Source organism: Vanessa tameamea, chromosome 4 (genome assembly GCF_037043105.1).
Source record: "Vanessa tameamea isolate UH-Manoa-2023 chromosome 4, ilVanTame1 primary haplotype, whole genome shotgun sequence".
Lineage (NCBI taxonomy): Eukaryota > Metazoa > Arthropoda > Insecta > Lepidoptera > Nymphalidae > Vanessa > Vanessa tameamea.
The window spans coordinates 4,336,610-4,363,841 of NC_087312.1; the positions used below are offsets into that span (position 1 = coordinate 4,336,610).

General features: G+C 31.7%; 6 protein-coding genes across 7 annotated transcripts in view; 2 read left to right on the forward strand and 4 right to left on the reverse strand.

Annotated features, from left to right (window-relative positions):
* The window catches only part of LOC113394430 (prohibitin 1), a 70,035-nt gene extending 68,847 nt beyond the window's left edge, over positions 1–1,188 (forward strand). For both annotated transcript variants that reach the window (XM_064220745.1, XM_026631737.2), the window contains exons 4-5: positions 141–322; positions 619–1,188. In XM_064220745.1, the coding sequence (XP_064076815.1) occupies positions 141–322; positions 619–1,011 (575 nt within the window). In that variant the 3' untranslated portion in view covers positions 1,012–1,188. The remainder of the gene's footprint in view (positions 1–140; positions 323–618) is intronic.
* Positions 673–3,220, reverse strand: LOC113394426 (inactive peptidyl-prolyl cis-trans isomerase shutdown-like). Its single transcript, XM_026631733.2, has 4 exons — positions 3,046–3,220; positions 2,488–2,791; positions 2,209–2,408; positions 673–2,128 (listed from the first exon to the last, which is right to left on the reverse strand). The coding sequence occupies exons 1-4, from the start codon at positions 3,093–3,095 to the stop codon at positions 1,399–1,401; spliced, it is 1,284 nt and encodes a 427-aa protein (XP_026487518.2). The 5' UTR covers positions 3,096–3,220; the 3' UTR covers positions 673–1,398.
* An 891-nt stretch (positions 3,221–4,111) lies between these two features.
* On the reverse strand, positions 4,112–12,185 carry LOC113394424 (myosin-VIIa-like). Its single transcript, XM_026631731.2, has 11 exons — positions 12,035–12,185; positions 11,693–11,950; positions 10,767–10,951; positions 9,447–10,654; positions 9,108–9,352; positions 8,207–9,034; positions 7,784–8,122; positions 7,471–7,685; positions 5,055–7,378; positions 4,473–4,969; positions 4,112–4,338 (listed from the first exon to the last, which is right to left on the reverse strand). The coding sequence occupies exons 1-11, from the start codon at positions 12,056–12,058 to the stop codon at positions 4,141–4,143; spliced, it is 6,321 nt and encodes a 2,106-aa protein (XP_026487516.2). The 5' UTR covers positions 12,059–12,185; the 3' UTR covers positions 4,112–4,140.
* Positions 12,186–12,367: 182 nt separating this feature from the next.
* LOC113394429 (26S proteasome non-ATPase regulatory subunit 7) lies at positions 12,368–13,863 on the reverse strand. Its single transcript, XM_026631736.2, has 2 exons — positions 13,528–13,863; positions 12,368–13,243 (listed from the first exon to the last, which is right to left on the reverse strand). The coding sequence occupies exons 1-2, from the start codon at positions 13,700–13,702 to the stop codon at positions 12,438–12,440; spliced, it is 981 nt and encodes a 326-aa protein (XP_026487521.1). The 5' UTR covers positions 13,703–13,863; the 3' UTR covers positions 12,368–12,437.
* A 3,310-nt stretch (positions 13,864–17,173) lies between these two features.
* Positions 17,174–18,129, forward strand: LOC113394431 (inosine triphosphate pyrophosphatase). The gene is made up of 2 exons (XM_026631740.2): positions 17,174–17,892; positions 18,013–18,129. The coding sequence occupies exon 1, from the start codon at positions 17,299–17,301 to the stop codon at positions 17,878–17,880; it is 582 nt and encodes a 193-aa protein (XP_026487525.1). The 5' UTR covers positions 17,174–17,298; the 3' UTR covers positions 17,881–17,892; positions 18,013–18,129.
* LOC113394425 (protein artichoke) lies at positions 17,934–26,904 on the reverse strand. The gene is made up of 4 exons (XM_064220605.1): positions 26,772–26,904; positions 22,246–22,468; positions 19,556–22,179; positions 17,934–19,480 (listed from the first exon to the last, which is right to left on the reverse strand). Exons 2-4 carry the CDS (start codon positions 22,386–22,388, stop codon positions 17,967–17,969), a joined length of 4,281 nt encoding a protein of 1,426 aa, XP_064076675.1. The 5' UTR covers positions 22,389–22,468; positions 26,772–26,904; the 3' UTR covers positions 17,934–17,966.
* Between the last annotated feature and the right edge of the window lie 328 nt (positions 26,905–27,232).

Sequence of the window (27,232 nt, forward strand, 5' to 3'; positions counted from 1 at the left end):
ACTTGCACTAAATTTTAAAAAACTGCTGTTTAAGTTATATTCAAATAAATAAGATTTAACATCAATCTATGGAAAATTCTTTCTAAAAAATAAATTCTCTAAAACTTATTATTTTAATAAAAAAATATTAATGTTTTCAGATCTTCAAAATGTAAATATCACACTCCGTATCTTGTTCAGACCAGTGCCTGATCAGTTACCTAGAATTTACACAATCCTTGGAGTGGACTATGATGAAAGAGTATTGCCGTCCATTACTGCTGAAGTCTTAAAAGCAGTTGTTGCACAATTTGATGCTGGAGAATTAATTACACAAAGAGAGGTGTGTATTTTTGTCCATATTTAAATTTCTTTATTCAATGTATTGGTAATAAAAGTATAGGTAATAAAACTATCTGAAAAACCTAAGAACTAGTGGGGTAATTTTTTGTCTATTTTGTAATATCCAAGAGGTGATCATTTATTTCCCAAATTGTATGTGTTGACTGTATGTGTGTGCACTATGTATTATATACAAACTGACTTATTGTAAAATCTACATCAACTGTATACTAATATTTTTAAAATGAGTTACTTATTACAAATTTATATTTGAAAGTATTTTTTTCTATGTTGCAGATAGTGTCACAAAAAGTAAGTGAGAGCTTAACAGAAAGAGCAGGGCAGTTTGGCTTAATTCTAGATGATATCTCAATTACACACTTAACCTTTGGCAAGGAATTCACACAAGCCGTAGAATTAAAGCAAGTTGCTCAACAAGAAGCAGAAAAAGCTAGGTTCCTAGTAGAAAAAGCAGAGCAACAGAAGAAGGCAGCCATTATTACAGCGGAGGGTGATGCTCAAGCAGCAGTTCTACTTGCCAAATCATTTGGTACAGCTGGTGAAGGTCTTGTTGAACTTCGACGTATTGAAGCAGCAGAAGACATTGCCTACCAACTCTCCAAATCAAGAAATGTTACTTACCTTCCTCAAGGCCAAAATGTATTGCTAAACCTTCCAACACAAAACTAATGAATTAACAACTTAAAATTGCTGGTAGATGTTTAAGGTTCATGTATGCATTTGCATTATCAAAATAAGAAGACAGAATGTTGCATTTTGAAGAGTTCATATTGTTCCAACGGGAGTGTAGTCATGTGTTAGCTTTATAAATGTAATTATGCATTAAATAAACTATAATTTGTTGAATTTAAGTGATTTTATTTAATTATATTAATAATTTTTAAAATGGCCTAGTAAAATTTTACTTTGAAGAAAAAAGCATGGGATACATAATGTAACTTTATTACAAGAATTATAACAAAATTATGCACAGTTTCATACTCTTCATTTGTTAATCATCACACAACCAATTTTTTTTCTTTCTAGTACAAAAATTCAAAATGACTGTTTGTTTCTTCAAATGAATAAATCAATCTTTGATTCTATAGGAACCTGTTCTTCTTTATCCAATAAATAATCTTTCTGAATTTGATTACAGAACAAATTTTCTTTTACGCAAGTTTCTTTAATATAATCCATCTCAGCTGCATTTAAATTATCAGGTAGGGTCAGTTTACATATATTAACATTTTCCTTGAAATTCTTTATTAGATTGTCTACTTCTGTTTTAAATGAATCATTTATTATATTTGAGTCTAAAATTTTATTTTCAACAAGTTTGGCTTGATTACATGAAGCTCTTGTCTTAGTAAGAACTGTAAATTCAGCAATTATTTTCTCATTATCAGGACAAAGCTGAAGTGCTCGTTTCAACCTTTTTTGTGCTGCGTCAAACTGACCAATCATTCTCAATGCCTTAGCATTATGAAAAAGGGCTTTTACATTATTCCAAAGGCTGTTTAACCTATTAAGCTCCTTACATATTGTACAAGATTTCAGTGGCTGTTTTGTTTCATTATAACAAACCAATAAATTGATATACAATTTGATTAATAGTTTTTCTTGTATGTTCTCCTCTTTTTCATCAGCCAATCTGCATCTGTGTAACATATTAATTGCCTTCCTAAAAGACTGTATTGCCACAGTAAAGTTTTTTGTTTTATGTAATGTTACACCTAAGCTATATAGCACTTTAACTTCATGATGAACTCTATCAAATATATTAGACTCCGAAAAATCTAGTTTCCTGGAACAAAAAAGATACATATTGTTATAATAAAGTAATAAGAAATTAAAGCTACATTAATTATTTTAAAGTAGACCTACCCGTCTTTAGGTGTGTTGATACTTTTTATAAGCTTTATATAAAAAATACAATCAGCTTTAGGTTTTATTCTAGGTGGGACACCCATTTGTCCATACATAACTACATATGACAAGTGAAACACAGCCATCTCACCAACTAACATGGATTCTATGGCGATTTGTATACCTGGTAGCAAGCCATTTTCATTAAGATTTACTACCTAAAACATGATAAGATGAGATATGAAATTATAAACAATGATTACAAAATATTCTTAATTTAATGTTTATATATCTCACCAAAGGTTTATGTGATTTTGTATAGTCAAAAGGCTCAGTCTCATTTTCCCAATAACCTGAAAAAAATAAGGAAACAGTGCATCCTTTATTTAAAGGTAATCCCCCACCTTCCTCCAAAATTTTTTTCTTGACAAGTCCATTTTCATCTACTGGTTTCAATTGTTTCTCAAATACCTCAAATGAAGAGACCGGTCCTCCAATATAATCAATTATTTTGTCTTCATTATTCTCAAATATAGCATTATATTCTGTGTCATCATAATCTTCATTTATGTGAAGAACAGAACCCGTTGTAAAAAGTTTGCTGTAATGTAGCTGCACTTTAAAACTCTTAAGCTTTGGTTATAATAATTTTTTTTCTAGTGAGATTGAACTCCTAGCTTTGTATAAATATTCCCATAGTTATTCTACTGTTTGTACATTTACTTGTAAGTTTTTTTTTGTATTATGTAGAGACTGTAACTTAGGTGTTATTTAATATATAAACTTGAAGAAACTTTGATTTGTCTTGTTAGTAACTTAAGTGTAACTTTATTCTAAGAGAAAAAAAGCACAAACCCTAAATCCAAGCCATTTTCTAAAGCTAAAGGAGGCTCTTTCGTATCCATTTTCGTACAAGTCTGTTCGGAAAAAATGATAAGATGTTTATAATTATATAAATGTCAATTCAAATAACAATTGCAATACATTTAAAATAAATATATCTTGACATTCGTCATCGCTAATGGTATTAATATTATGACATTTTTTTTTTGTTAAATTCTTCCCTCTGAGATAAGCCAAAGGTATTGCAATATACATCTACATTTTTAGTTACCGTTTTGACATAAAGTATTAAAAATTAATTGAATATCACAAGATTCAATTTTCGGATTCAGTAATATTTCTGTGTTACGGTATTTATGCTAAATTTATATAGTTTTCTTATATTTAGTTATTTTTTAAAGTTGACAGATAATTAACTAATTATAATGATATATTATGATTTTTTCAAGCAACTTATTCTCAGTGAACTCACTAAACAAGGACAACGAAATCACGAGATTTCTTTATAAGCTTTTATTACTAAATAAGCTGAAAGACTTAACGAAGTGCCTACCTATGCCTGCATATCAACCAAATTATTCTTATATCTGTTTTGAACAAACTGACAAAATCCCTTTTTTTTTTATTTATAGCCTTACGAGTATGCACGCCAGCATGAAAAAGCAAGCAACGAAAGAAGCAGCAACTAACACTAAAGAAGGCAGATTTTGGAAAAAACTAAAAGAAATAAATATTTATTCGTATATTAAAAAAAAAAAAATTGTTATGCGATATGATTAATTTGAAAATGGTGTTAAATTTAGTAACGAGTTCTAGTGCCAATAATTTGTTAAGGATTGGACCATTGGTATAGTATAATAGAAATACATAGAAGTATTAGGTGTTAACAATAAGCTATTAACTTCGACAACAAATTGTGTTATTACGGAGGTGCAATATGACATTGTGACGTCATATCGCATGGCCAGTAGTCACTCGGTTTTATTTTCTAGCGGTTAACTAAGTGATATTTTAAAATATATAGGGTATAAAAAACTGAAATAGATTTAGTACTTTAAAAATTATTTAATAGCTTTTTAATGTTCATAATCTAACTTATGTCCAACATCACGTCCTTTGCTTTTGTTTCATTGCCTGTCGCAATACAGCAATATATGATGATATAAGGTCGTCCATTTTGTAACCTAGCGATGTTTCACAAAGAATCTTCGTTCCACGAACAAAGTTGCCCATTGTCATGTGGAAGAATGTATTACCCGATGACCAGTTAGATAGTTGAGAAAATGGATAGGTTACTAACAAATCCTGCAATAAAATAAAAAAAATCAAGATAATAATACTCTTATCAGTTTAATAGACGACGACGATGCAATAAATTCATTAATTATGTAATATGTAAATCCAAAATAACAGATTCGAACAAATAATTTCCGACTTACGCGACTTTGGGGATGTATAACACTGACTCCATTTTTATTTATTCCTATGACAACCATTTCGGGATAAGAAGGATCTGAAGTTTGCTTAACTTCAAAGAATGCTGTTCCAAATGTTGGAAATTGATAGATTTTCTTTAAAAATTGCTCTTTCGCTTCATCTTCTGTCATAGGACCATGTTTAAGATACGCTGCACTAATCGCAGACTTCCACTGGGAATTGGATTGGATACTCGTCATATCGGGTGGTATAAACTCTTCTAGCATTTGTGTTATTTCGGGTAATAGAGATTGATCATTGCCATATCTAGCTCTATAAATGAGGGCAGCTAATTCAATTAAATCTTGTTTTGAAGTTTTATGATATCCGCGTAAGTATTTTGGAAGTTCTTGTGGAAAGTAAAATATTTGATCTGCGTTCATATCTCTACCAGGTATTGTGTTAATCCAGAGTTTCTTCATAAAGAATATTTGGTAATTCATCTGTAGTTGGTTTCCTGCTGAAATAAAAATCAATGTTAATTTTCTAATCAAAAATCTGGACTGGGAAATGGTAAACGCATTTTGTTTATTTTTAATACCCACCTCCACGTACTGGACGTGTTTGTTTCATCCATTCTACAAGTTCATGAATAAAGTCAAAGAAGTAATAATTTTCTGGAACCGAGAATACCTTATCAATAATTTTTACAAAAAGGCTAAAACCATCACTGTTCTTTAGGTTCAGACGTCCAGTTATTTGCTCACAAAGCTCTCTGGCTTTTGTGGATGAATCAACTTCAAAAGCTTCATCGGTATCATCCGGGAAATATACTTTGTGATATATTTGCATACTTCTATGTTGTATGGCTTCAACCTCTACTACATATGGGGCATATATTCTTGGTCCACCTCTTTGTATTTTAAATATACGTTTTAAGCAATCTTTTGCAATAGGATGTGGTCTTGTCTTTAGAAATTCTACAGTTTCTTTTATTAAAACTTGTCCACAAGCAAAAATACCCGTGGCAAGCCACAATAATTCCCATCCCCTCTCTTCACTAAGCTGTATTCTATTATTTGTTAATTGCTTCATTATTTGACAATAAATCTCATCCCTCATTGCGGGTTCGTTTGTGGGTCTAAATATTTCATCAGTATATTCAGCAACGGATCTCGCTTTTGGCGCTGGCATATCACCCATATATTTCAGTATAGCAATGAACGATGCAACCGCTGCCTTAGACAACTTCTCATCATCTTGTAATTTTTTAAGTAACGGTCTTCTTATAGGTTCGCGAGCATGAGACCATAAATTACCAGAACCTGTTCTTTTAGCTGGAGTTATTGTTGATTGTCTTGATATAGTGACATTAGTATCATAATTTTCTCTAAAATATTCCTCAGCAAACTTTTCAAGCGTATGCATTTTTTTCCTTTGTATTGTGTTGTACTTAGAATGAACATTTTTGTTAGTATTTATATTTCCTTTCTTAAATACTTCTAATATCATAGGAGAAGGCTTCGATAATGTTGGTAAAATGTATACTTGCTCTGTTGGAAATAGGCCTTCATGGCCATTGCATTCACCATGACCCCATGTCGCATTCATTAATGTTTCTCCTGTTGATTCTTGCAAAAGTGTAATTAGATCGCCTTTCTTATATTGCAAGAATGACGCAGCGTCACTGTATCCTTGAGAATCGCTTTGAGTGATAACATAAATTGAACGTCTTTTTAATCCATCTATCAAATATATAATAAGTGCACTCATTTCACTTGCATCAACACTCTGGAAAACAAACTCTTCTTGTTGTATTGTTCTAATCGTTATTCTTCCAACTTTATCAAATTCTTTGTCATCATCATAGGCTACATAAGTAACTTCAGGATAAGATATTTCCAGAAGTATATGCTCTGATTGGTCTACGATATAAACACCAGTCCAATTAACAGCTATAATTATAAGGTCTTTATTGATCGTGTCACCTTTCAATTTAATAGCTTCAAAAAATCTTGAAAAGAGCATCGGCCATTTTATTTTAGAAAATATTACAATATCTTCTTTACATCTTAGAGGATCAACTGAAGATTGTATGCTCGGAGAGGATTCAAAAGCTTTTGTTATAAGATGTTCCCATTTTGTTAAAGCGGCATCGTTTGATTGAATAAATTGATTCGGTATATAGTTCACTATTACCTTTCTCAACACGTTAGGGTCTATACGTGGGCCATACTCAATGTAGTGCTGTTGTGCTGCAATTATTGCCAAATCTTTTTCTGAATTGCATCGGTATTCTCCAAACTTTACTCCTTTCACCACCTGGTGATAAATTAAATTGGAAGCTATTGGATCATCCGCTGGATCATGCCAGGGTGTAAATACCTCTTTTCTATAAAACAAGCGCCAGGGAGCATTCTTTTCAGGAGTACCTTGTTCTCGTGCAAATTGTTCACATTGTGATATAGCGTCCATGATATGCTCAGCTTCACTCCCCAGCGAAAGGACTTTATCATATAATGTTATATAAAGTGAAAATCCGAATGCATCAGAAAGCTCAATATTATCGGCTATTTGTTGACATACTTCTTCAGATGTTGTAGCTGAATCGGATTGAACTGTTTTTATAGTTTCGTTCATTAATGTCACAGTCAGAAGAATAGGCTTTTTTGTTTTCGTCGCTTGTAATTCCAACCAACTAGGAGGTTGCGTACGTGGACCATTTTTAAATGTTCTTACAAGTCTACCTTCACAGTAAGGGGCATAACCAGGCGGCCCTACTCGAATAAACGAACGTAAATACGTAATAAATCGTTCAGAAGGTGGGAAACAACCAACACAAAGAGATAGTAAAATCCAACCACGTGCATACGAAGCTTTTGAAGGATTATTGGTAAGTTGCTTGCATAATTGGGCAAAAATTTCATCTCTGCAAAAAAAAAAAAAAATTGTTCATTTATAAATTCTAAAGTTGAATAATAATGACACAATTTATTTTAAAAAATATTAAAAATTTTCTACCTAAGTTCTTTCCTAATAATACCATGCCCAATAATAAAGTGAAGTTTCTCCAAATTCGTACTACGACGTGAATTCAACCATGTACTGTACATTTCGTTTGTCATGTCATCATTAACGAGATTTTTGAAAAGTTCTTCATTTAATTTAGTCTGCTTTTTTAGGGTTTTTTGGAGCATTTTACTCTTTCCCTGCCCATGTTCTTGAGATATCATTTCCTAAATAAAGGTAAAATTATTATTATAAAAAAACAGATTTTTTTTTTTAAGACTTAATTATATAATCAACATTATATATTAATTTAAAACAGACTAACTTCAAATTCTTTGCTTTTTTTAAAAGCTCGGCCAACGGTATCATACAATTTAGTCATGACTGGAACATTATCTATTTTATCATCTGTATACTTTGGTTCCGATAAATCACCCATAAACCTCAAAATTGTAATCCAAATCGCTTGAGATGCCATTTTGTCAATTGGAGATGGTAAATCTAAAAGGGAGTGTTTCAACGGCTTGCGAGAATATTGATGGCTTATATTTCCAAGGAAATATGTGGCTGCAAACTTTTTGAAGTCATATTCGTCAAAAGGTTCTTCTTCTGGTTCTTGTGGCAGTGGAATAACGCTTGAAATTGTTGGTTTAGCCGTCGTTGTCTGAAATTAAATTTACTTATAAAAATCAACATTAATATTCATGAAGAAATAAATTGTATTTATGAGTATTATGCAGTTATTTACCATTCCAAAACCAGTACCTCGTACTGTACCTGCTGGCGTCGCGGTATCTTTCAAAAATCCGAAAACATCGTCAACATATCTATCATCTATGACTGTAGTATTTTGGACATTACTATCAACCGCAACTTCTTTTGCTATCCAAATAGAAGACATAAGATCATTATATTTCTTTTCATACCCATCCTCGGCTCTTTTAATGTCACCTGAGTTGTTTTCTTTCTCTTTCATCAGTTGCGCTAATTTAGCTTTCATTATGTGACCCTTTTCCTTGACTAATTTTCGTACGAGATACCCTCTACAAAAAGCTTGAAGATGTCTGAAGAACGTCCTTAAGTTTAAGAAAGTTTTTCTAAGTTCTCTTGATTTAAGGACTGCTTGTAATCTAAGATAACCCCTTCTCATTTTTAGGAATTTGCTTCTAAACCCACGTGCTCGGAAGTGTTTTTGAATTGTAATAGCTGCAGCTCGAAGCCGCAAATATCTTTTTCTGCAAATTAATCTTCGAACATTAGCCTGAACTCTGATTACTGCCGTTATAAGTACCTTATGGCGTAGTTCTTCAAGTAAGGTGTCGTGATGATCTTTGAGAAAAACTTTTGTAAGACCTAAGCGGAAATCATCGTCTTTCAAAACTTCACTGCAGATCTTTTGAGTCGCGTTTTTACAATCGGTTTTCTGTGCTAGCGGAATTCCAGGAATGACAAGACGGTAGCGGTGCACAAATTCAGAGTATGAATATCGTATAGGATATCCTGCCTGTCTTATTTTTGCAGTTTCCATCAAACCTGCATATCTAAGTTGTCGAACGCACAACGCGCGGTCAAAAATCTAAAAATGTGTTTAAAAAAACAGCGTTTTAGAAATTCAAAAATAAATATGAATTTATATTTTAATGACTTACCCGTGGCTTTTTAAGTTCGTTTGGTTTTATACACCGTATGAAAAATGGATGACATGCAAACAAAGTTTTCATAAGTGATTCGAGGGAAGTTTTGAATTTGTGACTTAAAGATACAACTTTTCGGCTTCCACTTTGAGCTGTTACAGTTTCCGCCGAAAACAGATTCTTTAAAAACGAGTTATTGGAATCGAGTATCATCTCTTTTATATCTGGGGTTAACATATCTCTATTTTTGTCCAGAAACCCTAAAATAAAAAAACATGTTTATAAACCTAAAGCAAACTCATCTATAACATGTTTTGTAGTAAATAATGTCATAATAATTGTATTTACGAATACCTTTTACTTCATACTGAACATCTCCAGCAAAGTGTCTTACACCAAATTTGTGTTCGTGGGTTGACTTTGGTGTAATATAAGAATTTTTGTTGCTGTGATTATTATTAAGTTTAGATAGTAGAGTGAGGTCAGTGCCTTTAGGAAATCTCGATTCTTCATCAATAAGTGAGAGTAAATTCATAGGTTTCTGTCCGATTAAATCAAGATTTTCTTGATTATCAACATAGTTAATATTTGACCATATTATTCCTTCTTTAGCATATTGCTCTTGTTCCAGCTTAAAAATATGTCTAACGAAAAATTGTTGCAAATTTTCATTGGCATAATTGATGCACAATTGCTCAAAACTGTTTGATTCAAAATTTTCAAAACCAAAAATATCAAGAATGCCAACTGAACCACTGGCAAGCTGTTGATCTCTATGTAAAGTTTTGTTTATAATTTCTACGATATATTCAAAAATATGTCCGTATATGGCTTTAACAAGAGCGTCACGACTTTCTGTTGCAGCTCCGACTGAAATTGGGGAAACAATTTTATCACCATGAGCAATTAATGTTTTTTGAGTTAAAGCTTCACTAAACCGCGCTTTGTTAACTCCGAGAAGGGCAGATATTCTATTAGCATTTGTTGCATCTGCCACTTCAGAAGATTCAATATTGCTTACATTAAAAGATTTAAACTTAAGATTTCCCAAGTGTAGAATCGCAGCAAGGAGGCTGAATATATCCCAAACATCGTTGTCAGAAAAATTAAGTACTTTAAAAGCCGACCTTATGTCTGAGAACTCCAAAGCATCATTACGACCATCACAAGTAAGCATTTTTCCTGAATTTAAATATTCAAAGTCTGCAGGTTTTCCAAGGTCCAGTTTCTTTTTTTCATCGGCAGAAAGTCCAGTGACCAGAGAATAAAATATGTGGTAGTTTCTTTCTCCTTTACTTTGCCTTACAATTCTCGATTTTTCTAAAAGGTATTGGTCAATATTTCCACCTTCTATAACTCCTTTACGACTAAAATAAATGTTAATATATTTTCCGAATCGGGAAGAATTATCATTTTTGACCGTTTTGGCATTTCCGAAAGCTTCTAGAATCGGATTAGTTTCTTGGATCTGTTGTTCAATCCACGAATGTTTTCCACTCGCTGCTGCAAGATATTGCAACAGCAATTTGGTGCTTTCTGTTTTCCCTGCTCCGCTCTCACCGCTGAAATGCATTACGTGATAATGATAAAATCGAGCTGCTTATTAAATATTCAGTGTCAATGTAGAAAATGAAAATGATAATTAAATATGTGCTGTAATTTATTTATGCATACCTGATAACCACACATTGATTTGTTGACGTATCTAATAATTCTCGGTATGAATCATTTCCAATGGCAAATATATGAGGCGGTATATCGCCAATATTTCTATCTTGATAAAAATGAATTTGATCCATCGTATAAATTGGTAATATCTCATATGGATTTATTGCTATTAACATGGTACCTGTATAAGTCTGAAACGAAACAATATCTTATAAAATAAAAGAAGTTACAAATTTTCGGAAGTCTTAGTACTTATATAATATTGTACATATGAAAGAGCTCTTAAAGCACTTTTTATGTTAACTAACTACTTGCTTATCTTATATTCTGAAACAATACTAAAACCGCAAGTAAGTAGTTTTAAGTTTTATTAACGTTTAGTAATTATTATTACTTTTTATGTTAGAGGGAGGTTCAAATGGGTTGTCCGATAGTAAGTGAACAACCCCGTCCACTGTAAGAAATATTAATCATTCCTTACATTGCCAATGCGATGAGACCAACCTTGGGAAGTAAGACGGTATGTCTCACCCTTCAAACCGGAACACAACAATACAATAGTATTGCTGTTAAATACTTGATGAGTTAGTGGTACCCAGACGGGCTTGCATAAAGCTAACTAAATCTTTATATTCGTTTGTAAACCTACTTTGATTTATTTAAAAAAAATGAGGAAATGAAACTAATATGCTTCGTAAAGTGCTATGTTAAAGATAGGCTGTAGAAAAAAATGCGTCGAAATAAGTGTTTTAAAATAGAGTGAACTTTAGTTATTATTACCTACAATTCGTAATAATAAAACGAGTATCTAAATATCCTTTCTTGCAGGTATTGATTAAAATATGACATCTATGGTCGTTAACTACTTATGATAACAATAGGTCTGTAAAAATAAATAACGACATAAAATTAAAAATAACAATTGTTCTTACGTATATAAGCTGTTCGTTATAGCGTATATGCAGGTTCCGAAGTATTGTGTACTCTTGAAGTTCTCCAAGAGTTATCATATCTTCCACGCTCTTAATAGAAGTCGCGTGTAACGGCTTAATGACATTTGTAACAGCCGTTGAGAACACTTCCCCATTGTCATCTTTAACTTGTAATTTACCACCAGAACTATTTAGCACTTTAACGGCAATCGGTATTTCAAATTCAGACTTCTTTTCCGGTTGTAACCAAACATAGTCCTATAAAACATAATATAGGACTTATATTAGGACATTGCTAAAGTCTCTGGGAATTAAGTGTTTGTATTTATAATAGTTACTTACAGATATTTGTATGCGATCTGCCATTTTTAACCCCTTTTATTGAGATTCTACTTATTGGCTAAATATTCCGGGACTTACATTACTGCTGCAGTAATAAATGAAAACTGCCACATTATTTATCAATGTTCTAGATTATTTATCATCATTGTATAGATAAATCAATCTTATCAGAAATACTCAATGATAGTGTTATATGACCGGCTTAATAGGCATGATGATTGTATACTACTTCAAATTCAAATAAACAAATCTATATTTATACCTATCTTTATAAGATATTTAAAGCATATCTGCTTACAATAATTAAGGTGCTTAAATAATTATGCAATAATGTAAATTAGTAAATACCATTTATTAAAATAATTCAGTGTTACAAACAACTTAGACTAATGATGATTCCATATTACTTCTTTTTCTCTTCTTTATCTTTTTTTTCTTTCGTTTTATCATCACCCTTCTTCTCATCCTTTTCATCTTTCTTCTCTTTTTTCTCTTTATTGTCCTCCTTCTTTCCTTCTTCTGCATCTCTATTTGTAATTTTATTATTTATGAGGTTGTGTAAGGCAATAATTGATCTTACTAAAGCAGCTAAATAGACTACAAGAGACTGATCATTTGTTTTAATGTATAAATTGTCAAGGAAACTATCGCTAAATATATCAGGCAATAGATTGAATATATCTTGCAATTGATAAATAATTTGATGGTTCATGGGCAAGGAGCCTTGTCCAACTTGGACTAGATAATCTCTGATTTCGCTCAGTTGCGAATGAAGTCCACGAAGACCGAGTAATTGATTTGTAACTCGTTGGGAAAGGCTGCCAACAGTTGTATCCTTTATATCTCTTAGTAGATGTTCAACACCCACTTCTTCAGCTTCCTCAGCTCCAATTTCACTGGGTACATGTTCAAATGTCCTTGTTGTAGGGCTGCCATCATCATGAACTTCTTCTACAGCTTGGTATGCCTCAGTAGGCAAGCCTAAGTCTTTAGGCTTAGCATCAATAATTACCAAGACAGAATTAGGACAATACCGTCTGATAAGCTCATTTATTGCTACATCATTCTGATGTAGTTTGGGGCCAGTGTGATACCAGCCTACTACTTTCTCACGAGCATTCACCTTTTTAAACATTCCATACATGTTTTCCAGATAATCATGATCAAGGAACCATACCGACTTATCCTTATCATCTTCATCAAAGGGAACTGAAAAGCAAAATAATATATTCTTATAAAATATAGCAATATTTTCTTTGATTTAATTTACTTAACATGTTCATAAGAAAAAGTATTACTTTATGATAAGACTTCTTTGTCTAGTTTTCGTATAGTTTAATAGTAGAACTTTAAGATTTAATGTTAATGGCATTATAAAAAAATCATAGTGATATTTGATAACAATTTCATTAAACTTAGATGAATTTAAGGAGATATTTTGTTGTGACATAAAAACACATCATTAATCATCCGTAAGACCAAAATATAATTACCTGCAAAACTATTCGATACATCCAACACTCCCTTTGCTCTCCAACAGCCAAGAAGAACTCCAACGACACGCTTTTGGTTACCAATTTTACCCATACGATTGAAATGGTCTACGACACTAAGTAATACCAAAGGATGGACAACCACTTTTGTGGTCACTACCTCCTGACTCGGCATTTTATGATTTTATATTAAAAATTCCGATACAGAGAATATTGTTACTGATTTCAAGTAATACGACAAGAATCAAATATTTTGTTACGATGGTGAGCTAAAGTGACAAAAGTAAATTCGCCGATCATCAACCAACAAACGATAATTTGACAGTCATTCTAGATATATCTGCTCTGTGGTCAATACAGATAATTAAATTACATAATACAAAATAAGGATAAAGAAAAATAAAACAAATAATTAATATAACTCAATATTAAAATATAAAATCAATAATAAATTACGAAATGAATAATATTTTTTTTAATAATTGCGTAGTTATTTTAAGATCAGCTCATTACTTTAGATACATTAAATTACAAAATCTAATTTGATTTATAAAATGGTTTATCTATTGCCACAATGGTTAGCAGTTACAAAAATAGCACTGCAAATAATGCTATAATACCCTTATCTGATATTTTAAGGTGACAATGATTTTATGTTAAGCATTATAATTGTTTAATCCCAAATAGGTGACATATAGTCCGTTCACAGTTATTTTACCTCTGGCTATTAAGTTGGCTAACTTGTGCAATATGTTGCTATAGATAGTTTCTAAAAATCCTTTGTATAAAATTAGGAAATCGTGATAGATGAGAGAATATTTGGTGGTAGTGGCAGAATGATATGAAGCTGTCCTTCATATAAAATACCTATTTACTTCTAGCTGAGCCAATTGGAGAATTATATTTCTAACCCGTATACCAGTGATATACCTACCTAATTTTGTGCAACCGATGGTACACATATGATGATGGTGCACAATATAAAAAATAATACAGTAGGACGACGCCTTTGATCTCGTGAAAAATGCCGACAACTTCTAGACGGCGTTAGGATGCCAGGGTTGTCACAAGTAAACAATATTTATAAAATTATTTTTTATTGCAAATCAACATCGTGAGCAATATTATAATTAAAACAATATTATAACTTAATATAACAATGAAAACAATTTCAAATCAAAAAATCGATGTCATTTATATCATCTCACCGGTACAATATGGCGTCTGGTTTATGACGTAATTATCACTGGCCAATATACTGATATAATATAGTAAAATAAATCAGCATGTAAATTATGGAATACACCCTACATTTTTGATACAAAGTGAAAAAATAAAAAAACAGACACGCGTTAGCCCTGAATGATGTGTCCCGAACTACTAACATTGTTTTGTTTGCAGTTCGGGCTCGGCATTCCCGCCTCTCGCCCCTCACACCCCTCACAATTGCCCTGTCTAAACGTCTTCGTTGGACGACTGTATGGTTTTTTAGACTGTGGTAGTAGCTAGAGGAGACAGGCCCGTAGATGGATGTAGGCGTGGCATGGCGTGTTATACATATAATTATATCTGTACCAATGTCCTATACCTTGTAAAGTCATAAAAATATTTTTGTAACTATATAATTGTTTTTTGTAATAAATAAAAACAAGTACGGATTTGGTCAAAGCTTTTATTTAAAATAATAATGATCTAAATGGACATCATCAGAAGAGAACGAATAATCAGAAGTGCTATCAGACTCGGTAACCAAGCCATCGCTTACTTGTGTAATAATTTTTTTTCAATATCGACGTCTACTTTTTATGTCAATATCAATCTTTAACTCTGCTAAAAGTTTCGTTAAAGTTGGAACCTCTTTCCTGACTGCGTATATTTCGTGTATGTCATTTCTAACTTCATAAAGTGTATTACTTTTTATTAAATGTGTTTTTTTCTCGGTGTACAGATTTTCTCAGACAAACCTGAAATTTAAAAAGCCTTAATTAAACTTAAAACATTTAATTTACTCTTACACATAATGTTACCGTTCACCATTAAATTAACGATTTCACTTGTACGAAATTAGAAAATACTTTTACTAGATATAGTGTTTGCCATGGATGGAAGGTGAATAATACCATGAACCATATTGGTACAAATCTATTCATTTGTAAAAATTGTAATTTTATATGATAATCATTAATATTAAATTATAAAATTTCACTAAAGTAGAGAATTATTTTTCAACATACGGGAATTTTTTAATAGCAGATAACATTATTTTACATACCTGTCAAGGCAGCTACCCGCTTCAAACGAAATTATAGGGCCTTTACTAGTTTTTTCGTTTTTTTTTTTTATTTACACACAGCTAGCACGATCTTTCTCCCACTACTCTGAATTCGGTTGCGGTTTAGTAATCTGCTCCAGGAGCAGGGGGTAGAGGGGCTGTGGGGAAGGATATGAGTATTCTCCCTATGCTCTGGTACCATTCCCATCATGCGAATTTGCTTCGTTCCTGAGATATTGGCAAAAACTAATCTTATAATTGTAACCTCAAATCAGGCTATTTATTAACAATTAACTCAGTGGCCTTCGGCGCTACGGGATGTGCAGCACCCCCTTCGCACCTTCGGTTTCTTAAAAAACACTCTAGGGGTAAGTCCGACAAGACCATATTGAGTCAGAGTTAACAGAGTCGGTTTTGTGTCAATTTTATACAATCAAATGTGTAAATCTAAGTTTTCTAGCAAAATCATCGAAATAAATCACAACAAACAAAATGAGCACTCATTCGAATAACGCGAGTCAAAAAGAAACAACGAACGACATATTTAAATATGAATAATGTCAAAACATATTCGTGATATTTGACACATTCATTTAGCGTTTTGACATATGACAAGCACCTTATGTATATTGCACCCTTGTCGTACTTAAACAAAATAGTTACTTATCCTGCTCTTATAGTGATATTACGATCTATTTGACTTATTTCCGCGTGTATAGGTTATGATAGTTTTTCTTAATTTTCTCGAAAATGGTGCAGTTTCGCAGGACGCGAGTGGTATTGTTGTAATCAGGGACCAATCCTCTAACATATACAACAATTTGTTCCCCCAAAATCGTGGAGCATTATTCTAAACCCAACCCCTGAATTCTTTTTGGCATGAATAAATGTAATTATTCACTGAATTTATATATAATTTACATATAACTCGAGGAGCTCTGAACAATTAGACACTCAGTAATGCCAACCTAACGCGCAACCTCTTTGATAGATGTCAGAGGTAAAATAACTGTGAACGGACTGTAGAAAATTAATAGGAAAAATATATATATAACTTATTCCCCCGGCAAGACTTTAGTACATGGTATAATTATATAGTTAAAAAAACCTCTTCAATGTAAATAATGTTTTGTAAAAATACGAAAATTGTATATTTATTTTTATCACATTGTAACAATGTGATAAAAATACACATACCTGCTGCAAAAATTTCAATTTACGATCTGCTTTACCTTTGCAGTGTTATCGTTTTTCGTGATATTTTAAACAAATTATATTAGGATTCGATTAATATAAATTATAATGAAAATCTAATAATAATTATCTGTACTTTTGACACTTGAAAGTTATATTTTAACAGAACTATCAAATGTCATTAAAAATAAACCAAAATGCTGAAGCACATGTTTCGCAGATATTCAAAACATTAACTCAACACTTTTTCTAATAAGTCCACAATAAATTTTGAAAACCCTCTATTTCTGTAACTATAAAATAAAATGAATAAACGAACTCTTACATTTGTCACAGGAAATGTAAAAAAGTTGGAAGAGGTGAGAGCTATTTTAGGGAACAATTTTCCATTGGAAGTTGTGAGTCATAAATTAGACTTACCAGAGTTACAAGGAGAAATAAATGAAGTATCAATTAAGAAATGTCAAGAAGCAGCCCGCCTTATAAATAGGCCAGTATTTATCGAAGATACAAGCCTCTGTTTCAATGCTTTAAGAGGCCTTCCTGGACCTTATATTAAATGGTTTCTAGATAAATTAGAACCAGAAGGCTTGCATAAGCTACTAACGGGATGGGAAGATAAATCGGCAGAAGCAGTTTGCACATTTGCATATAGTTCAGGCAATAGTGATGATGATATAGTTATTTTTCAAGGAATAACCAAAGGAACTATAGTTCCACCAAGAGGTTCTAGAGATTTCGGATGGGACTGCATTTTTCAGCCATATGGTTATGACAAAACATACGGAGAATTACCAAAGGAAGAAAAAAACAAAATATCCCATAGATACAAAGCATTAGATAAATTAAAGACTTATTTCATAGAAAGGAATGGACAAATATCATAATCACAGTGTAGTGTATGTATAATGTTATTCAATTAAATAAATAAATGTTACAATTGTTTTTAAAGTATTTATTACCATTATTACATCTAGGATAATATTAAGATTAAACATAACATTGCTGTATATTTTAAGGTGATATGATATACCATAATATTACAACCTAAGGAAGATTGAATGCCAGGTGCAATGTAAGATTCTAGATTAGATTTGTTGTAATTCTTATAATACCAATCATTATTGTCAGCTTGTCTTGGCTTGTTATTATTTGAACTCTCTTCTGAAAATCTTGTCTTACCCTCGCGATTGATAACTGGGGAATAATTATATCTAAGATCATAGTGTTCTGCATGAGGTAAGTTAACCTTTGTTACTGTTGCTGTTCTACTGTGGTTTTTTGTTAAATCGTCATTGTTTGGTAAAAGTATTGCAGATAGAGCTGTAGGTTGGCTTTCAATATATTTATTTATTTGTGGTAGCAGTTTTGTTGTCACAATAATTGGTGCTGGTGTCACACTACTGGTTTCAAGCCATCCCTGAATAGACATATCATTACTTGTATCTGTAGTTATGATACCTTCTTTTTCTGTTGCTTGACTAATTGTTAGATTAGACTCCATTAGATTGTATTTACTTATATTTAGAGGATCAGTATTCTGTTCTTCTATATTTTTAGTTCTATTATATGTTACACGGGTACTATTATCATCACCATGGAAGGCTTCTAGCTCATGTAGTTCACTTTTAACTTTTTTATGGGTTGTACTGTTAATGCTGGTCGTGGTTGGTTGTATATTATCTACAGCTATAACATTATGATTAAATTTTTCATTATTAAAACTGGCCGAATTCCCTTCATTACTTGTTTTTGTAGTATATAATGTACTGATTGTTGGATCTGGTATTGGTATAAAACCATTTGTTGTAACAGGAAGCATTGGTGAGAAACCACCAGTTTCAAACCGTGGAGGTTCAGTTACTTGATATTTTTTAAGATGTTGCTGGTTATTTTTATTATCAGACCAGTCTATTTTCCGACCTGTGTTTAATAATTTTCCCATATCTATTGATGGCAAGGGAACACCAAAAAATGTGAAACCACTGCTAGGAACTGGAACTTTCAAAGCAATTCCTGTTTTTTTATGAGTTGTGTTGGACATTGCAGCATAAATTGTTGGTGTGTTACCTAAATGATTTTGAGATTTTGTAGACTGATTGACAGCAGGATTCATATTTTCCAATAATGTTTCATTGTATGGGTAATCCACATAATCATCATAAAAATATTCTGATTCTTCTGGCAATGGCCGGTTGTTTAATTTATTGCCTTGGTAATTATTTTTAATGTGTGTTTCATAGTCTTTTATTTTATCCAATGATGAGTAAACTTCTGAAGTAGCTAGGCTTGGTAGTAAAGCTTCATTTTCATATGTCATACAGGATTTTAGATCTTGATTGGTAAATTGTACATTCAAACAGTCACTTTTCGAAAAAGGCATTCCTTTCACATAGGAGCCATCAGCACATTTTGGCCCTAGAGACGATGATTCCGACAACCATGACTTTAACCAAATAATTGCACAATTGCAGACAAGTGGGTTACCTATAGAAAAATATCACATTAGTAAATCTATAGTAAAACATTAAATTATTTATAAAATGTGAAGTTGAAACTTACCATCAATATCCAAAATGGCTATATTGTTTCTCAACTTAGCAAAATTATCTTCATACACCGATGTTAATTTATTATGTCGTAAAGACAATACCTTTAATCTTGGCATGTTATCAAATGGTTGATTGCTAATATGACATATGAGATTATTGTCTAAATTCAGTTCAACCAGCCACTCCATATATTGAAAAGATTCCTTACTAATTCTTGTGATCTTATTAAAACTTAAATCTAGAACCTCAAGTGATACCAGATGTTTAATACCTAAATTGTCCAGATTAATTAGTTGATTATTGCTTAAATTAAGATATTGCACCAAAGGTAAATTTTCGAATGCTCGTATTGATATATATTGCAATCTGTTGCTTTGCATCTCAATAATTCTTAACTTTGAAAGGTTCGAAAATGCTCGATCAGGTATTTCTATAATATGATTTCTGTTAAGGTAAATAGACAATAACTTCGGTAGATTCGCAATAGCCATAGGATGAATTATTTCAAGTTGATTATTTTCTAAATCAATAGTTTCCAAATTATTCAAATCACGAAAGCTCCCAGCCCGTAGTTCAGTAATTCTGTTACTATGCAGTTTAATTTCTGCCAGAGTTCGTATATTATTGATAATATTACCATCAAAGTTTTTGATATAGTTGTGGCTCGCATCTAACACGTTCAATTTTGATAAAACGTTTAAAGAATTAGGTAATTCGTGAAGATTATTAGATGATATGTTCAGAATTTCAACATCTAAGCCCCTGCTTATTATATTGGGACTTATACTTTTTAATTTATTCTTGCTAAAGTCGAGTTCTGATAGTGCAATATTATTTTGTATTGCTATAAAGTCAAAATTTTCTATATTATTTCCATGTAAATTTACTTGTTTAAGGTATGAAAGTTTACTAAAACTTTTTGGATTAATAGTTATGATTTGATTGTCACTTATGTCCAGCACTTCTAAGCGTTCTAAATCACTAAAAGTACTAGCTTCTATCTGTCTGAGGCCGTTTCGATTTATGTAAAATCTACGTAAATTATGTAAAGTCTTCATACCTCCATACTGTATTTTTTGTATGCCATTATTTGAAAGGTCGAGAGTTCTTAATGAAGGCAAATCTAAATCAGGTGATGGAAGCATTGGCAAATTAGTTATTTGATTTCTTCGTAAGTATAAATGCTCTAAGCCTCTTGGTAGACCTGGTAGAAATTCAACTAGTCTATTCGAACTCGCATCTAATTCATACAGATTTGGTAAATTACGAAAGGTAGCTGGGTGTGTAGAAATTAATGCATTTCCCGATATATTTATGTATTCTAACAAAGGAGTCTCCATGAAAGTAATAGGATCTATTATAGTTAATTGATTATTACTTAAATCAATTCTTCTCAAAGCTGGAAGATTGTACAACAGTTTTGGCTGTAACCTTTGAAAATAATTATTAGACAAATCTAAACCTTTTAAAGCAGGTAAATTCCAAAATGGGCCTTCATTCATATCATTTAACGAATTATTACTTAAATGCAATTCTCGTAATGCAGGCATAGCAATGAATGCATCTGCTTCAATAAATTTTATATTATTTCTGTTTAAATGCAAACGTTCTAAACTTGGATGTCCTCTGAGAGCGCCTCGTGGAATTTCTTGTAATAAATTATCACTCATATCCAAATATCTTAATCGAGGCAATGCATCAAGTAAGGATCGAAATTCAGATATGTGCATTATTTTGTTGCCGATAAGTGAGAACTCTTCAACTCCGCTCCCTGATTGTTGTAAGAAAGATTCAGGATGTATTCGTATTATTTCGTTATAATTTAAGTCTATAACTCTTAATTTCGGTACTCTGTGAAAAGCTCCGTGATGAATTATATTGATATTATTGTTTGACAAATATAAAATTTCTAACATTGGTTGATCGACAAACGCTCCTTCACTTAATTTACTTATTATATTAAAATTAAGATTTAATGTTGAAAGCATTGGTAGGTCTCTTGTAGCCCTTCCTATCATAGTTGCGTCTGATATCCTGTTATTACTTAAAGATAATTCGTTTAATTGAGGAAGTAAAGAAAGCGCTCGCATATGAATAGATCTAATTCCGCATTCGGTTATTTCAAATTTTCTAAGTTTAGGCATATTGTAAAAAGCATTTTCTTTAATTGTATTCAAATTTAAACTTCCTTTAATAAACAACTTTTCAAGATTTGGTAAGTTTCCAATACTGTGTTCATTTATACTACTTAAACTTGCGGACTGTATGTTCACATATCGAAGTTTTTGTATATTAATTAAGGTGGGTATTCTTTTAAGATTATGTGATTGTATTGTTAAAGCTTGTAGGTTTTGTAGCTTCATCAAGCTCTCTGATGGTAGACTTTTAAGATCATTTTCCACTATAAATATTTCTAGTAAATGTGGTTCTTGAGATTCTAACCATGTTGCTGATACTCGTTCCAAACCATTGTGCCGGATCATTAATCTAAGAATCTTGACATTTTGAAATAGTTTTCCAGGCAAAGAAGGCAAATAGTTGTTTTCGATTATTAATTCATCGATAGGATTTCTAATATATTCGCCTATCCTTTGAACACCTTTTAGTACTTGTGGCAAATCGCTGTGCGTGCACCTAAAAATATAAACCATTAGAAAAAACTAACTTTGAAAATAATTTTGTTTAAATTCTTTGAGTTACCATATTTGTATATCGTCTTGACGATGAGTACATATGCAGGGAAGAATTGTATCTGATGGTGGACATACTGTTTTTTGTCCTAAAGTAGCTTTAAGTATTACCAGAGTAAAATATATTAATATTTTCTGTTTGTTCAACTCCATTCCTCACAGACTGTCATTGTTGCATTCCTGAATCATTAATCATGATTGTTATTGGTAGCATCTGAAAGAAAAACATATTTCTTTTATATCTTTACACCTTTCGAAAATATTTAAATCCATTCTAATTAAACATGACAAGGATCGAATTGGGCAACTCCGTATTTATAGATAAACTTATCTCAATCAGTTTGCTTATATATAGATCTCACCGCATTACATAAATGTTTACGATTAAGATGATGATGTGTGATAGACGATATGGTTAGAAAGAGTGTTACTTGTGAGATGACGTCCAACAGAGAAGTATGGAAGAAGAAGACATGCTGCGTCGACCCCAAGTAAAATTGGGATAAGGGCAGGAGAATGATGAGGATGATGATGACTAAATTGGATAGTGAAATGCCGTCGCAGGTAGTGGGTAGGAATCCTAAATAACCTGGTACAAAGGGGCCGGGTACCTTTTTAAAGGTTTCCACTGCATATGCCGGAGGACTCTGTAGTAATAATCAGTATATAGCGGATAAACAGTTATATGAGACTCAATAACTCATATAATTAATTATACAAGTTTAAAAACAAATTACATTTAGAATTAAATTTTCATAATATGAGTGGTATCGCGAATATTACTTTTATGCGATATTGGTGCTGATTATATTATCATTATTATTGAATGTTTCGGTTTGTTTTTTTATAATTTAATCGATATTTCTTTATAATAGAGTCATATAACATGCTTCTGTTTCACTAAAGTTTATCTAACTCTAATAAGTCAAGAATAGCCAAGTATTTTTCGTCGTGACCGTGTCGTGTGCAGAACCTTTGGCAATGTTTATAAAAATGAACTTCCAGACCGTGTTATAATAATGTTTCCTGTATTTCAAATAATAGTTTTTATTGTCGAATTGCGTCAAGGACGCAATGAAACAATATAACTGTTAAGACAATGGTCAGTTGTGTACAGTGATTAAGTAACACTTTCACTACTCCAGCCATTGTTTTTATTTACTATCTTTGCCTTACTACTTGACGTTTTTGATATTTGGGAAGTACGGTTACGCAAAACTTCAATTTACTAAATTAATTCCATAATTACTGTCCCCAATATAATGTGATTAATGTTATATTTTGTATGGAGTGTTATTTCAAAAAGATTAACACGAAGATCACACAAGATCCTTACCTTATAATCCCTTACTCTCCTAATCTAATCTGTCTATGATGGGCCAGCAAATTTGCGCCGTGTCAGTGTGTACCGAGTATTTCTTGACATAAAAGCTCAACAAATCACCCAGGATTTGAACCCAATACCTAAGCATCAGCAGGCTTGTACGTTTGAGAAACGGGGCAATGATATTGTTCTATTATTCTATATTGTAATTATATTGTTTTTAAATGCAAACAGACGATAAAAACTTCTAGTACCTCACGATATATACTTTTACTGCGAAGCAAGAGTTAGATTATAATCACGTAGAAAATATTTTTTAATTTTTGCTCCGATTAGATCCCGCGATCTTCGGTTACAAACCAAGTGATTAGTAATAAAACTGCGAGTGGTCTATATTAGGTAGAATAATATTTAATAAATATATATTACTATGTATGCAATAAGTAGCATAGCACTATTGTTTAATCGATAAAATATCTTCATACATCATTATTACAACATATTTGACAGTCACAGTTACGTGTATTGCAAGTAAAATAATTTAGTTTGTACAGTTTTCTAACGTAACTTGTAATCACTCAATGGGACCATGAGTTTTCGTTACAGTTACGCAGTTACGTATCGTACATAACTGTCACATGATGATTTTGTCATAAAAAACGTATTAAGTGCACCATACACATAAGATTTAAGAAGTATTTATTGAAATCTCAAAATGATGATTTAATTATATTAGGAATATTTTCTAGTTGTTCTTCCTTTATAATGTATTCCATAAAATAATGTCCGTGTAATAAAAACCTAAGAAGTAAATAAAAAAATGTGTACGGAATTTTTATCTTTCAAATAGATGAATGCTAAATACAACAATTGTTTGTAGTCCTATGTTCCAGTTATTACAGACACAAGGGCATAACATATTAGATCACATGATTCGCTGCGCATTGACGGTGTAAGGAAATTAATGTCTATGAGGTATCGCCACTTACGGTACTATTCCCGACTGGCTCTCTATATCAAATATAGAAAAAATGCCCTTATCGTATAACAGCTGTAACCCGTTCTTTGATTTGATTTTAGCACCCAATCGCAATATTAATCTTTTCGATTGAGAAAAAATATTATTGAAGCAACATACCAAACTGCTTTACAAAATGCTGCAACATTTATCTACTTAACTTTATCAATGATAAAAGTTGCTAATATTGTTCTATCTATACTGAAATATAATTGGTCTATTTCTAGAAAATATGACAATTCGTGTCCTCAAATGGTAATAATACAAAATTATAACATTTTCTCCACATCTCGTATCTAGATCGTGATTGCAGTCATCACAATTTCATGCAGTTGAACATGTCCCCTTTACAGTATTCAAACGCTTACCTAATACAATACTTAGATTTGTCCTAATAAAATGTAACTAACAGCGTTACGGACGGACATTTGTGAGAGAGCTATAAGACTAGCTAAAGACAATATCAATGAATTTTGACGATATTTCGATTGGTGCCAGAAGGAACAAAAAGCTTTTACCAAAAACAATACCATTTAATAATACTATTAAGAAATTATCGTGTTAACAACCGAAAAAACATGGCGCATTTTTCAAAATAAAAAAACCAAGTTTGCAGGAAGCTCGATACTTAATAAGCCTACTTAATTTTCTTTTTACAATAAATATATTATCACAAACTCCGTAAATGCCAATCGAAATATATTAAAATTCATTGATAATCTCTTAATTCCGTTTTCGTGTAAGTAGTAATGATAGTGATTGGTGAAATTAATTAAAACAATATACATATATGATGTGAATATATCACATGATGTGAATGCGATACCAGCATTTTTATTTTACTTGCAAAGGAAAAAACAAATATTGCTAAACAAAGTGGAAATATTTACCTATATTTTGATAATCAGTACCTTTTTCGCCTTTGTTTCTGAACCGATTTATTTTTGTTTCGTACCTACTATTGGCGAGCTTTAGTGTTATTAATAAAAATATAACCTTACAAAAATTTGGGACACTAACTCTACATAGTATGAAATAAAGTCGCTTCCCGCCTTCTGTACGCTTAGATCTTTTGAAATGCGTAACGGATTTTAATAAGGTTTTCATCAATAAACAGAGTGATTTATTAGGTAGTTTTATATGTATAATACATGCATCATTACATAGTATAAAACAAATGCTTAGATCACAAAGGAATTTGATGCGTGTTTTTTTTAACAACAACATTTTTTATCGTTTACTTTTTACGAGAAATAATGGTTTATTTTCGAAGTGATTTTAAGCAATACATTATTAATCCTTATCCAATTAAGTACCATAAATAAAATTTGCATCTAATATAAATCAATATGGCCCTTTACAGCATGTCATTTAAATGAATATTTTCGAAAATATTTCAATTTAAAATGCAGGGACATATCGGTTTTTATTGACTGAGAAACTGTGAACGTTGTAAGACATTCTGTAGTATATTTAGTATCAGCATTGCACCCATGCGAAGCCGGGGCGTGTCGCTAGTATTATAGTAAAGAAAAGTCGAGAATATCAAATTATTGTAACCGTGTGATGTCAGTATGGGTAGCTAGTAATATGTATCAAGTAAAATTTATATAATACCTATTGATTAGTTATATAGACTATTTATTTTTAAAATGTATATGTTACTTCCGCTTGCGTTGTTTTTTTTTAAATAATGCCTTAATTTGCCTATTATTTATTATTTATATAATTTAATATGCCTAGATGTCTCAGAATATATTCCTTAAAACCAAAGAGCGCGATTTCTAATACTGCCTATATTATCTATGCGTATAAAAATTCTGAGACAGGTCCTTATCCAACACTCGATTGAGCAGCATAATACATTTGCTCAACATCTATAACTTTAATACCACATTTACGGCCTCTTAAAATAAATAATAAAAAAAAAAAGAATAGCGACTTCCATGAAGTTTTCATTAAGTACAGTATTTTCTAGTATTTATTTTAAGCGGGTATTATAAAAATAAAAGGAAAAAAATATTGTGCCCTCTATATTTAACTAGATAAGACTATAGTAGATACGAGTACCTACAGTTATGATCTGCTTATTATTCTTCCCTTGTCCGAAAGGATTCCCTCTATTATTAAAAGCATACTTAAATCCAAATCCATACATAAATGTACCCTGTTACCTTTTAGAAAAAAAAAAAACAATTCCCATATAGATGTATCAGTCACCAATGATTCGAACGCGGCTAACGTGCGGTATTATATTAGTACAATTGCGTAACTCAGTGTTCACTTTCAAACAATCCCGGACCACTGAAGTCTCTGATAGATAAACACGGACTGTACACAAAGTGTATTTCGCATGCAAACACCAGACTTTCGGTTCATGGCTCGATGCGCACCAAGTAACTTATCTTTCACCATTGTAGCGCGTGCCTTCATACGTAACCTCGCCTTCTAGAAGTAGACGTGCAAATCGGTATTATCTATGGGTGTACTTATAATTTTAACTCTGGAAGAAGAATATATTTATTAGATTATTATTGGTAAGTATTACCAAATTTAAAGTCAGTCAATTGCTAAATGTTTATGAAATTACTATAATGTAACCGGTAATCAAATTATATTGCTTTTGTGAAGTAGAAAGGATGTACGTAAAAGTTG

Coding starts and splice junctions, on each gene's coding strand:
- LOC113394426 (XM_026631733.2), bottom strand. CDS start 3,095: ATGGATACGAAAGAGCCTCCTTTAGCTTTAGAAAATGGCTTGGATTTA. Junction 2,792..3,045: donor GAAAATGGCTTGGATTTAGG/GTTTGTGCTTTT, acceptor GCTACATTACAG/CAAACTTTTTACAACGGGTT. Junction 2,129..2,208: donor ATCAACACACCTAAAGACGG/GTAGGTCTACTT, acceptor TTTTTGTTCCAG/GAAACTAGATTTTTCGGAGT.
- LOC113394424 (XM_026631731.2), bottom strand. CDS start 12,058: ATGGCAGATCGCATACAAATATCT. Junction 11,951..12,034: donor CAGATCGCATACAAATATCT/GTAAGTAACTAT, acceptor TATGTTTTATAG/GACTATGTTTGGTTACAACC. Junction 10,655..10,766: donor AATCAATGTGTGGTTATCAG/GTATGCATAAAT, acceptor AATGCATTTCAG/CGGTGAGAGCGGAGCAGGGA.
- LOC113394429 (XM_026631736.2), bottom strand. CDS start 13,702: ATGCCGAGTCAGGAGGTAGTGACCACAAAAGTGGTTGTCCATCCTTTG. Junction 13,244..13,527: donor TGTATCGAATAGTTTTGCAG/GTAATTATATTT, acceptor TTTGCTTTTCAG/TTCCCTTTGATGAAGATGAT.
- LOC113394431 (XM_026631740.2), top strand. CDS start 17,299: ATGAATAAACGAACTCTTACATTTGTCACAGGAAATGTAAAAAAGTTG.
- LOC113394425 (XM_064220605.1), bottom strand. CDS start 22,388: ATGGAGTTGAACAAACAGAAAATATTAATATATTTTACTCTGGTAATA. Junction 22,180..22,245: donor CAAGACGATATACAAATATG/GTAACTCAAAGA, acceptor TTATATTTTTAG/GTGCACGCACAGCGATTTGC. Junction 19,481..19,555: donor AGCCATTTTGGATATTGATG/GTAAGTTTCAAC, acceptor ATTTTTCTATAG/GTAACCCACTTGTCTGCAAT.